The 12,886-nt window shown below is 34.3% G+C and overlaps 2 protein-coding genes across 4 annotated transcripts; one reads left to right on the top strand and one right to left on the bottom strand.

Moving 5' to 3' along the window:
• On the bottom strand, positions 72 to 4,101 carry LOC18600823 (mitogen-activated protein kinase kinase 3). The gene is made up of 10 exons (XM_007031502.2): positions 3,987 to 4,101; positions 3,479 to 3,629; positions 3,135 to 3,389; positions 2,770 to 2,988; positions 2,515 to 2,652; positions 2,198 to 2,365; positions 1,968 to 2,081; positions 1,785 to 1,892; positions 1,026 to 1,117; positions 72 to 696 (listed from the first exon to the last, which is right to left on the bottom strand). Exons 2-10 carry the CDS (start codon positions 3,578 to 3,580, stop codon positions 336 to 338), a joined length of 1,557 nt encoding a protein of 518 aa, XP_007031564.2. The 5' UTR covers positions 3,581 to 3,629; positions 3,987 to 4,101; the 3' UTR covers positions 72 to 335.
• On the top strand, positions 7,686 to 9,723 carry LOC18600822 (LOB domain-containing protein 25). Of its 3 annotated transcripts, none has more exons than XM_018118750.1 (2): positions 7,686 to 8,146; positions 8,955 to 9,723. In XM_018118750.1, the coding sequence occupies exon 2, from the start codon at positions 8,963 to 8,965 to the stop codon at positions 9,479 to 9,481; it is 519 nt and encodes a 172-aa protein (XP_017974239.1). In that variant the 5' UTR covers positions 7,686 to 8,146; positions 8,955 to 8,962; the 3' UTR covers positions 9,482 to 9,723. The 3 variants fall into 3 exon arrangements, with proteins under 3 accessions (XP_017974239.1, XP_007031563.2, XP_017974240.1); XM_007031501.2 differs by having other exon boundaries at positions 7,711 to 8,098; XM_018118751.1 differs by lacking the exon at positions 7,686 to 8,146 and adding an exon at positions 8,154 to 8,491.

Raw genomic sequence — 12,886 nt, 5'->3', positions numbered from 1 at the left:
AGTTACTCTTGATCACTTCTGGAACCAATTGCCAATACACATCTTTGTCTACTACTGCTATTTCAATGATCAATACAAACAGAAGAAGCAATTAATTAGCTTTAAATCCATAAATTGATCTCATTATCATTCACATTAACAATTATGGCAAGAACCATAATTTTATATGTTACAACATCAGAACATGTGGTTTTGTTTCAAAATACATAGTACCACATGCACTTGATCAATTTCTAGTGGCACAAGCCATGTTGCACTCCATGAGCAGGGAGCCAACAATGGAAGGAAGGTGCTGAAAAACTTGTAGAATCTCAGAGAGCATGCTTGTAGTTCAGTTATTGGATAATGTAAAGCTCTTGTTTAGCTATGAAGTATCGGCCAATGAGATCTCCTGGTTCCATTATAAATTGTTCCTGGAAAGTACCCATTTGCTTACTAGGAATATCGATAGCAAGATCTTTAAAATTAGCCATGCCCTCTACTTGTAAGCCGTCCCCACAGATAAGAAACTGATTGCCGATGATCAGGGATCCCGAAACACGGATTGCAACTCCATCTTGACCATGAGCACGACATTGAAGTTTTTCTACAACATGCACAAGCTTTTCAGGGGGCCAGTCACCTAATAATGTACTCCGGATATTGGACAATTTTGCATGGATATCATTTGGACCAACAAATTTTTTCCCTGAGAAACTGAAAATAAAAAGGAGAAATCATCTTATTAGACATTAACATAAAGGCGCAAAGTGTTGCCCAAATAGTTTTGACCAAGTTCAAACATGTTTTGTAACTAAAATCATGCATAGTACTTTTTGCCATATGGACAGACTTTTAGATAGTTATCCTGTTTTTAACTAGCTTCTGCAGAAATGTTCTTTTCCAATTGAGTAGGAATTAATTATCTTAGAATCATAATGTCCTTGAAGGGGGCTAAAGTGCATACAATATATAAGCATGGGGATCATTCAGCTGATTTACTATGTAAACAATGATAGCAAGACTATTACTAGATAGTTTGTTACCTAAAAGTTGAATCTTCATTGTATAGGGTCCTTGTATGATGCCAGGTTTCGTCAGGTCCATCGAATAGTAAGTAATAGTGTATAGTCAGCATCTGATCATGTAAATATCAGTGTTAGTATCCATTAAGCGTAAATAAAAATGATAATCCTCTTCAAGATTTTGTCAAATATTATATGTAAATACCAAGTTCCAATAACTTTCTATGTTAAGTCAAATATTTTGACTTGAGTAATTAATCATAGCATGATGAGACTATCTGTTTTATCTTAACCCCAAAGTTTAGATAAAAATTCATTATGCATTTCTCCATTAGATACTGAGCTCTGATGGCAACAAATCAATAGTTAGATAGATCAGGAGATACCACTACACCTGATTTTCTAGTCATCCTTGGTGAACCTGGCCTTTTGACTTTAGCCACAGGAAGTTTTTTAACATATTGATACACTAACTAGCACAATTCTATAATTAATATACTAACTTTGAGAATATGTAGCAGCGGGGTTTCAGGTCCTATGCCCCTACATAAGTAAGAACCTACAAATGCTATCATATAATTCAGTAATACTAATTCAGTATTATGTAGATGCCAGATGCTGTGCTTATTTATATACCATTTGGCTATATATTTCACGTTTAAATGTCTCAAACTTCATGGCTAGATTGAATGGAGTATCCAAAAGATGAAAAAGAACTATGAACTCTTGCTGTGTGTAACTGTCTGAATGTAGTGTAAAGTATGAATTTCTTATACTCACATCAGCCAAATCTTTCAGCCTTTGAGTTGGATCAAACACACTTCGAACAAATGCTGCTAAGTCTACTCTAGTGTGCTCGTGCTTTTTAATAAACGGGTGGGAAAGAAGCTGCAATCAGACAACATCAATTCAGTATATGTTAAGTTTACATTGTCATGTCTTCATTATGTGCAGAATAATTACCTGTTCAGCTGTTGGCCTGGCATCTGCATCCTTCTGCAGGCAAGCATCAATAAATGAGCAGAACTCTGGTGAAAATTTGTGTTCTGGTGGTGATGGTGATGGATCATCCAAGATCTTCCATGAAAATTCAGCAATTTTAATGTCAGATTAAAAGAACTGAGAACCAGGTGGTAAAGTTTCAAGCAACATTCAATACAGAAAGATCTGTATTAAAGGCATTATCACGTTACCTGCAGCATGAGATTAACCGGTCCTTCATTAGCTGTATATGGAAATTCTCCAGTGCCGCACTCAAAGAGAGCAAGACCAAGGCTCCATATGTCAGCAGGATAAGAATAGCTCTCATTTCGGATTCGCTCAGGTGACATGTATGTAACAGTCCCAACAAAGGTAGCACACTACTAACAAGTCAGAAGCAGTTGTTAGACATTTATAATGAATTTTAATTAGATAACAGATATTCATAACAAACCAAATCAACATAGACCAAAGCCAGTGGCAGGCAACAAAAAGGCAAGCACAAATTGATTAATATCTAATGACTGACCATTGCCATTGAATTATCTAGGCCAGCACTTATGCCGAAATCTGTTATTTTTGGCTCCCCCTTCAGATTTACAAGCAGATTTGCAGGCTTGATGTCTCTGTGAACCAAATGCCTAACTCCATGCAAGTAGCTTAGCCCCTTGAAAATAGAAGGATACAAGTTGTGTGTTAGCTTAAAAAGATGCAGTATATACTGGCCAATGGCAACCTTTTTCATTCAGAAAACCATAATTGAAACAAAATGAGATATAGTTACCTGCAGGAGCTTCTGAAACATAGATGAAAGAACAGGTTCTGGTATACTTTTCTGTAATCTTAAGATATCTGCCAGTGACCCTCCATCCATGTATTCCAAAGCTATGCTTATTTGCCCTGAGTCTGGGGTATAGAAAGCTCCATGGAATTCAACAAGACCCTCAGAACAAGGTGCCTCACAAAGGGTCCTTATTTCTGTCAGAAGCTGTTGTCTTTTCTCCTATTATCCAAAAAAGTAATATGGATTTAAGAAAAATCTACAAACTGGATGATGCTCTTCACTCTAGAAACAAATATAGCGAGCTTTTTAAGCAACAATTAGATAATAAGAAACAGCTAACAAGCACATCTTTGCATCAAAAGTACCTTCTCAAATATATTAATTTTCTTCAAGGCAAGAATTCTATGAGATGGAATATGCATAGCTCTCTGAACAACACTGCTTGCACCACTACCTATTGCCCCAAATATCCTCATCTCATGAGACGCACACCGATATGTCTTTTCTCCTTGATCTGATTCATCCACAGGTGAAGATGTGCATTTTTGCAATCCAAGCTCGTTGATGTTGTACACTCCATATGATCTACTCAGTAAGTTGACAGTTCCACTATCTGACAGCTTCACATAACCAAAAAAGCACGTACGTATTAAGAAATAAAACTAACTTCAAACTCACATAAAACTACTTATCACAAGGTGAAGCTTACCATGTAAGAATCACAAGGATCAAGTGTTGATCCAGCTGAGAAGCCCTTCTCAGCATCGAACAAAGGTGCTAGCTTCTTCCTGAACTCTTCTAATCCCGCCATTATAACTCAAAATGGCAATAAAGTACACATTGATGCATTCCCTCTCACTCTGTCCAGTGCAGAATCAGTCTCATTATCTCAAAAACTTCTTGAAAATAACATGTCTTACAAACAAAAAAGTGCCATTATCAAGCAAAACAAGAAGCGAATCTTTTTACTGCCCATTCACGTGGAATTTCAAAGTATCCAATCATGATTCAAGAATCTAACAAAATCAGAGGAAAATTCTGCTACAACCCACTAAAGACATAAAGGGTCCAATTCAAAGTCCCATGAAATTAGGGCATAAAAAACCCCCCACTGATATAAAATAACACCAAATTCAAGTTCAAAACTTTAAATTCAGCAAATGCACACGATAATTAATAATAATTTTGCGAGAATTAAAATTAAAAGAAAAACTCACAAGTTAGGAACCCGTACAGCTGAGTTTTTGAGATTAACTGCTAACGGTAGACATTTTTTTGTTAGGCAGTTACTTTTCGTAGTTTCTTGTCTTCACCATCCGGAACACGACGGGAGTTGAGTTCGTTGCAGTTACAAACTCTGCAGTTCTTGTTTTTGACTAATCAAAGACAGCCACGTGTGAAATGGGCCATGATCAAATACTTAAAGCTAGTCCAAGCCCAGGTTGAAGGACTCTTAACATCATTGCACGGCATATGTTGGGCTAGCCCATCATTATTCATTTTGGATCCACAGCTCAATTCTTTGTTAAACCATTTGTATTAAGAAATAAAAAAAAAAACTCAATTTTAGGTGATCGGAACTCGGAAATAGATAGTTCACGATCAAGCTATTTATCATACCCATGAGTTTGACCTAACTTGACTCGGGACATGAATTGAATTTTTTAAGTTTAAACTTAACTCCATTCAAGTATATTATTATATTAACAAATATTTTATTTAATTTAAAAAATAAATATAGTTTGAATAGACATATTGAACTGGACTAAACGCGGATCTAAATTATAAAAATATAAACTAATTAAATCTAACTTCATTAGACAATATGAATACTTCGAATTAAAAAAAAGAAAATAAATTATAATTTACAAACATTATATTCGAGTATGAATGATCTTTTAAGAGTCTGAATATAAGATAGACAAAAAAAATTATAAGAAAAGCTAAATCGGGTCGAAATATCTTGGATCCCACTTGCTTGAAATGTGATTATTAAGGTCGGTCCATCACCATCATCATCATCGTCTTCATCATTATATTGTTATCAAGTGTAAATATCATTAGTGGAATCTGATTCCTCCCTACAAATCTATGACTAAGATTTTTGATTAGTTCCACAATAATCTTTGAGCTTTATTAAGCAGGTGAAAAGACGTTTAAGAATAGACCAAAATTGGCAAAATCGGCTAATGAATCAATCCAAACTATGGAAGCCACTAACAATGCCTGAAATTGTGGGCTAATAGTAATCACAAAATGAGACAAATAGAGGTTATTATTAGTACCATATTATATATATATATATATATATATATATTTATTAATTTTTATCCAATCAATTGTTTGTCATTATCTTTTCGTTAATAAAAAAAAGTCTTAAGATTCGATTTTCAAGTCTACAAGACTTTTAATTTTTCACATGAAAATCCATCGATGTATCTAAACCATTTGTGATTATATGCTCGAAGTAATGTACACGTTATCTTTTCACTTGACGTTCATGCATCATATCACGAGATTAAATCTCGAAACTATGGACAAACGCTCAAGTTTTTTTGATGGAAACCATAGTAACATGGAGATGAATGTTAGTAGGAAATGAATCATCAGACATTCATGTTTCCATCGTCATGTCTCCAAAGTCCAAACTGCAGCCAAAGATATTCAATCTTGGTTATGGTTACCATTTGTGATTAATCAAACATATAAATAATTTAATACTGGACTAAGATTAAAATAAAGTATATGTACACCTTTAATCAGCCAATAATAACTTCTCTAATCATTAGGGCCATGCCATGATCATTTGAACTTAAAATTATTATTCCTCCCTATTTCCTTCCCAACCCCTTACAACTTTTCTGCATCACCCATCACAATCTGGCCCAATACCAATAATTTGCATTTAATAATATGAGGCAAGAATCAATGAATCATGTTGGCTTCCCTCCCACAGAAAAGGCTAGCTAAAGACAATGGGTTTTAATGTAAACTAATTTCTAAGTACATATTTATATGCTCATTCTTCATGACCCTTAAGCTATCATTGCATCAATGTGATAGAAAGAGAATATAGACATAATTGGAAATGCAGGGATTTTGGTGAATATAAGGGTACGCATGCATTAAAGAATAGTAGATCCAATGCATCATAATGAGAATATCTATATTAGATTATCATGAGTTCTTCTATCATTGTTTGCACCAACTCCCTCTTTTCTATTTAAAAGGAAATAATGTGGACTAGTTAATTAGGCATCATGTCTACACATATGCACCACATTAATTAACATTCAAGAATTTATAACAAGGAAAAGAAAGAAAAAGGAGGCTAAACCCTTTATGGATCTCTTTACAATATGAGGTGGAAGATTCTATTGCGATTGATCATATACTTATAATTGGTTTTAGCAATACTACTTAAGAAATAATTAATTTATATAAAGCATGAAACTGCCTCTTAATTATTTGCTCAGTCTCCTTAATTAACATTTGTGAACTTAATATATAATCCAATCCTTATATCTATATATATAACTAATTATTCATCTCTTATTCATATCATGAACGCATCTCACACGAATAATTTAGATTAAATAATTACAGTATTTATATGTACATGTGTCAAATCAATGCTATTTCTTGAATTTATATGCAATTGTCAATATATTTATGTTTAACCCTTCTTCTGGTTTTCTTTTTCCCTAACTAGCAATTGCAAACATGTAACAAGTTGTTCGCTACACAGGGTGAAATATCTGAGAGAAAATTAATTGCTAACATATTGAGTTATCTCCATTGTCTTCAATCTGTGCATATGTATATATATATATATCAGAAAATTTAAAATCGTTTCAGGCTGAAAATTCATGAGTACATATGCAGGGTTGTCGGCTGTGCCAGCTATAGGGACAAGATATGGTATAATTGTAAAGAGCAAACCGAGGAGACTGAAAGTGAGAGAGACCCAACCACAGTTTTTATTTGGTATCCGTCCTTATATTATTTCAGTCTTAGCTTGTCTGTAACTACAGTGACAATTTTGATATACATAGTGCAATTCTGATCAATGAAAATTCAATAATAGAAGTTAACAGTAAAGGTCTCAGAGCTTCTTTGCTAATAGTTGAACTCAATGATAGAACCCAACTGAGCACAGTTTCAGAGAGTTGGGAATTAATTTAATGAACATCTGTTAATATAAAAACTGGGTTTATGCTTGATCTCATGTTAAGACTCTTTTTTCTTCACCTGCAGGCTGAACTTGTATAGTTGACAGAAAGGGAAATTGGGTATTTCATGCATGCACATTTACACATATTTGGATTAGGAAATGCTATCATTTTCAAAGACTTTTTCACTATGGCAGTAGCATATAAGAGAGAGATAAGAAAAACTTTAGGTAGACTGTCTTGTGGCAGATATATTGATCTGATTGATTCAACATAAAAATACATATACTTTAGCACCATACAAATGCATATATATAACAAGAAGAAGAACGCAAAAGAATCTGTCTACGTCTAAACCAACCCTACAGGGAGCACGCGGTTGGTTAAGTTGTGTTGATTGGATGATTAGTTGACAATTTACAAGTATAAAACGCCTGTGCTTTTTGGCTCTATGACAAGTGATTAAAAGCTTGATAATATTTACATATCAAGGAAAAGACTTGTGCAGATTGTTTGGCAACCCTTCTGATCATATGCTATTTGTCTTTTTCATATTTACCTAAACTAAATGTGTGGTTTTTCTTTTTCTTCTGCTAGTTTATTGAATATGCAATAACCAACCTGCTATATTCAACCATAACTATCTGTACATATCCAAATCTCTCACATGGTTGAAGTCAAAATTTTATTGGTCTCATGAGTTTTATGATCATATTTTGTCGTAGCCAACCCATATGGTTGTGTATAAACTTTTAGTATTTCAAAAAAATTTGTTCTTTTTTTGGGGGGAGAGATGAAGAGATGTGAGTATTCAAGTTGGATTCACCGGTTCCAGGAACAGTGGTTGATATTATTATAATTGCAGTGTCATAGTCATCCTTTTGTAGCCCCATTTATTACCCTTGTCTTTTGCTTTCCATTTGTTTTCTCACCAAAATGCTCTTTGCCTCCCTTTTCTCCCATCTTCCTCACCTTTTGCCACTGTGTCTGCAGGCCTCTCTCTCTGTCCTGCAACTAGGGTTTCCCCTTTAAAAACTCTCACATTCAATAATAAGACCTAAGGAATTTTCATCTTTCTGTGGCTGCATAGTCTTTTTCATTGGGACAAACAATCAAGGGACAGAGATCTTGAAAGAGCCTACTCAAGGGGAATAGAGGTAGTATTCTTTTTTCCCCTCCTGATTAAACAGCCTAGTAATAAATAGGTAACTACAACTACAAGCAGCCTATTTAATGCTTTTGCTCTTCTTTCCTTTTTGCTTCCTGTTTTCTTTTGCTTCATTTTGAGCTACTGAATCATGCTTTACTATAAGGTCTGATCAAGCTTGTCCCATAAAGAATTTGACAATTCAACAGATAGTTTTCTTTCCACATGAAAAAGAAGATCTATATGTTAGCACTGTTGTGGGGTTTTACATAGTGCCAGGAAGCTCTATGGAATCTTGGGAAATCTTAGTGGTCCTCAACCATATTGGAAGGGTTGTTTCAATTTGTGCAACTGTTTGACCAAATTCAAGAGAATCCTAAGACAGGAGTCTATGCATGTTAATGTAATGATACATGTTTTGTTTCCTCTCTTGTATTTCTGTTTTTATTTCCATGGTTTGTTTTTGACTTTTGGGTTTTTTTTGGCTACAATTCAAGATAAAATGTTCTGACAGTATTATTTAAATTCAAGGAAAGCTGCTTGGCAGGTCAGAAAAAGCAAAAGTGTGCTTGAAAAAGAAGATGGCAGATAGTGCTTTCCTTATGCAATTTGTCATGAAGTATATCCTTGTGGTCCTTATACCCTAGCCAGATGTTTTTCCTTGAAGTCTTGATATGTTGAATTCAGAACAAAGGCCTTTTTCCAGTTTAGCAAAGTCAATGAGCTTTTAGCTAGCTTAAAGAAGAAAATAGATGATACTAGTAATTTTGAATTCGTCAACCATGACCTTGCAATAGTTTAACAGAATAAAACATTATGGTTGACAAATTATGATGCTTGATGCATGCATTAATTCTTTGCTGCAGAGAATTAGATGGCTTCCTCCAGCTATTCCAATTCTCCATGTGCTGCCTGTAAGTTCTTGAGGAGAAAATGCATGCCAGATTGTATTTTTGCACCATATTTTCCGCCTGAAGAGCCGCAGAAATTTGCCAATGTCCACAAGATATTTGGTGCAAGCAACGTCAGCAAGCTGCTTAATGAGGTGCCACCACATCAGAGGGAAGATGCAGTGAACTCTCTTGCCTATGAAGCTGAGGCACGGATGAAAGATCCTGTTTATGGCTGTGTTGGAGCCATTTCGGTCCTCCAAAGACAGGTGATGAGACTCCAAAGGGAATTGGATGCTACTAACGCTGATCTAATTCGCTTCGCCTGCAATGAAATGCCACCAGCCTCGATATCCCAGTATGGAAGAAGAACAGGCCATCATGGCAGTGCTGCAGGAGCTGCTTCTTTCAACCAAAATTCTGGTTATTACTATCCCTCTCAGTGGAACAGTGATGACCCTTGTGGCGACAATGAGAGATCATCAGGAGGTGGAAGCATGTGAGCCTGTATCATGTAATAAAGCTAGGCATAAATTTTAAGCATTGTAGAATGTAAGTTTGTAGCATTGTATGCATGTGCAAAATTATTACTTGGTGGGATTGGGAGGTACACCCATTTTAGCTCTAGGGTTTCTAGCTAGTTGTGGGAATCTGATAAGGGACTATGTGTCATATCATGCTATTTTATGGTATGCCATTTATTACCCTGATGAAATGTTAGTGTTTTCTTAATTATTTTACCTAATTTCTGAAATCCCCATTAATATATATATATATATATATATATATATATATAGNNNNTTAATATATATATATTATATATATATATATATATATAGCATTTGATGTGACTGTTACAGCTTCCGAGAAGGTTTCCAAGCTTGCATTAAGGTTCATCTTCCATGGTGTGCATGCTTGGTGCATTGCTTGCTTTGAAGCAGCTTTGGATAGGAAATCAAACCCAGAATATAAGCCTCTCTAACCCATATCAATCTCTATCTTATCAGGCAAATAAAACTTGAAACTTGCATTTCTGCTTATGGCAAATTAATTAACACCCTAGCTTTTGAGTAAGAAGCTTCCTACTGCAACTCGATTATATTATAATTTGCATATCCTTCTCCCTGGGAGAATTGATATTGAAAATGCCCATCAATTATAAGTTATGCCTGTTTGTTGCCTTGACAATAATGGTTTAAAAAGGTCATTTCATACTCAGTACTATACTCTTTGAGGCCACACCAGCCTTCCATAGTTTATACATATTCCTGCGCCCACTTTGGCCAAACGTCAACAGTTACAATCCACCAACTGCTTAATAAAAATTATACCGCAGGTTTATGCAGCTTAAGTAACAGGATCTCATACATTGATTGATTAACACACACAATCATTACTCATTTTCATGCTCTAACATGATGTTTACATCATACCAGGCTACCACTTCCTGATCATGAATCCAATTTCTTCCTCTAATCCGCTCTCAAATTTCCTTTGCAGACAGCACTGCATGGCAAACCAAGTGCAGATCTTAACTGTGCTGCGGTTGTCTACACTTACAGTTAATTAGAAAGTTGGTGTACTTGTGTATATATATATATATATTATTAATTTATGATCACCTTATTTACTTGGCATCAAACAATTTTCCAAGTCTCCAAGTCAAGAGCTAGGCAGGCCAGTGCATCTGGATTTTTATATTTCAGCAAATGGAAGTTCTTGGTAGTTGGTATAGAAAACGAAAAAAAAGTTGCTTTTATATGTAAGAGTGGCAGGATGTTTTCACCCCATTATGTAATCTCAGTTATCTGCTAAATAACATAATAAATCAACATCACCATCATAGAAAAGGTAGTAAAAGGAAAAGCATAAAATAAACTATCTCAAAATCTAATCCAACAGAACAATACTTCTCTCTTTTTTTCAACCAAGCATATACCATAGCCATATAGGGACCTAAGTGTGAACAAAGGAAAAAAAAGAGCCTGTTGCAACTTGGTTCAATTCAGAACCTGATTTTCCAAGGACAGATTGTAAAAGTATCACTGTAAATTTGTTGACTTCCCCCTTCCCTTTCCCCTTCTCCTTCCTAAAAACCAGTTTAACCCCACAAATATAATATCTTTGATTGTAAAAATTTTCCATTCCATCTCTGCAGCACTGTCATTATCTGTAAACAGTGGAAGGCACAGGTGCCTAGCATTGTAGGAAGCATAAAGGGATTGTTTTCCCATGTGAGGGTACTTGCACCAACAGCAAAATTAAATTGCATGAAGATCTTTAGCTTTGATTTCTCACCTTTCTGCCTTTGTCTCTCTCACCCCCTATATTCTTCACTGCTCACCTCCCACATTAATTAGACCCCTCACAGACATTGGAGGAACAAATTTACTGCTGCTTCACATGCTGTGGAGGTATACAGCCTAACCACCCAAACTTGATGTTCATTAATTATATGTATCCAAAGCAGATCCTTACTCTTGTTCTTGCAACTGTTATGATTTTTGTTTTTGCCACAGATATATAATGAATATATGAGTTTTTATTATATATGAAAACTATATATATAATATATATATATAAATAATAAAATTTTAAAAAGTCACTTTTTAGGTACCCATTTGTTTAAAATTTGATGCTAGTATCATTAATACCAAATTAACCCTCTTTCATTCTATTATCTTTGATTAATTAACTAAAACTATATAATTACGAATTTTTTTATTGAAAATAATGCAATTTATAAATGGAAATGAAAATTAGATACAAAAACTAAGTGGAAGTGTAACCTTTCCCAACAATGTATAGAGCCAAATCTAGCTTGCACATTAGCCAAATCACTGGCTTTATTAATGTACACACATGAGAAAAAGAAACAAAAAGGATAGATCGAAGGCAAATCTCTGAATTTCCTCAAATATACTCCTCCATGCCTAACAACTGCCAACATCAAAATTTAATTAAATTTTAATTAACAAAAAAAGTAAAAAAAAAAATTATATAAACTCTTTTTTTTCTTTTCTTTTCAAAAAACAGTTGAAAGATTTCATTAATATAAGTTACAACAAGTACATAAAATTGAAAGAGAACAAGAAAAGAAGCCACTAAATTGTTAATTTCGTTCGATTAATTAGGGTTAGAAAAATTAACGGGATTTGATTTTAAGATTTTTTATAAAAAAAAAATGATGTGTCATATTTTTAAAGGATGCTTAAAATGTGACTTTTTAGAATTGTCTCAATATAAGTTCAATTTTTTGATAAAATACCCTAACTCTCTTAATTTTTAAGTATAATTCCACGCGAGTTCATTAATATTCTAAATGAAAAGTCTATCCCGAAAGTCTAAACGTCGTTAATGAAAAGTGTGAAATATCGAAATTGCCCATGCATTTTGCATATCATTTAATCTATTGGAAGGGCATAAAAGGGTAACAACAAAAACGAATTTTGCTTTCCCTAATGACATTCAAAAGTACCATAAAAAACGAAATTGATGTGAGTGCACATGTCATGTATACAAGTCAAGCTACAAAGGCTAAATTCAAAGAGAAAGAAGAAAAATATATGAGAATCAAGCCCAATTTAGATAAAGCTATGATTATCAGATACCCACTTTGAACTTAGCTAGTACCGTGTGATGCTTAAGGGTAAGGGAAAATGTCTCCTTCTACTCAATCACATCTCTTTTTCTTAGAGGAGGGGGGGAAGTGGGGGTGTGTCTGTTCCTTATCTTGATCATTATCATCTCCTTTCCCTTTTTTTTTTTTAATCTCTCTTTTCTTTTTGTATTGTCACTTTAAATCAAAAACATTATAGTAAAAGAAAGACGGTTCTATCATTGTACTACAACACAATAATTAACTAAATAATTATTCACTTATGTTTTAAGCACGTGTCACTGTAATT

The sequence above is a fragment of the Theobroma cacao genome, chromosome 4, assembly GCF_000208745.1.
Source record: "Theobroma cacao cultivar B97-61/B2 chromosome 4, Criollo_cocoa_genome_V2, whole genome shotgun sequence".
Classification (NCBI taxonomy): Eukaryota; Viridiplantae; Streptophyta; class Magnoliopsida; order Malvales; family Malvaceae; genus Theobroma; species Theobroma cacao.
Note: the sequence above shows the minus strand (reverse complement) of the source record. Positions and strands in the feature narration are given on the sequence as shown.

Coding starts and splice junctions, on each gene's coding strand:
- LOC18600822 (XM_018118750.1), top strand. CDS start 8,963: ATGGCTTCCTCCAGCTATTCCAATTCTCCATGTGCTGCCTGTAAGTTC.
- LOC18600823 (XM_007031502.2), bottom strand. CDS start 3,580: ATGGCGGGATTAGAAGAGTTCAGGAAGAAGCTAGCACCTTTGTTCGAT. Junction 3,390..3,478: donor ATCCTTGTGATTCTTACATG/GTAAGCTTCACC, acceptor GGTTATGTGAAG/CTGTCAGATAGTGGAACTGT. Junction 2,653..2,769: donor TGTTTCAGAAGCTCCTGCAG/GTAACTATATCT, acceptor TCTATTTTCAAG/GGGCTAAGCTACTTGCATGG.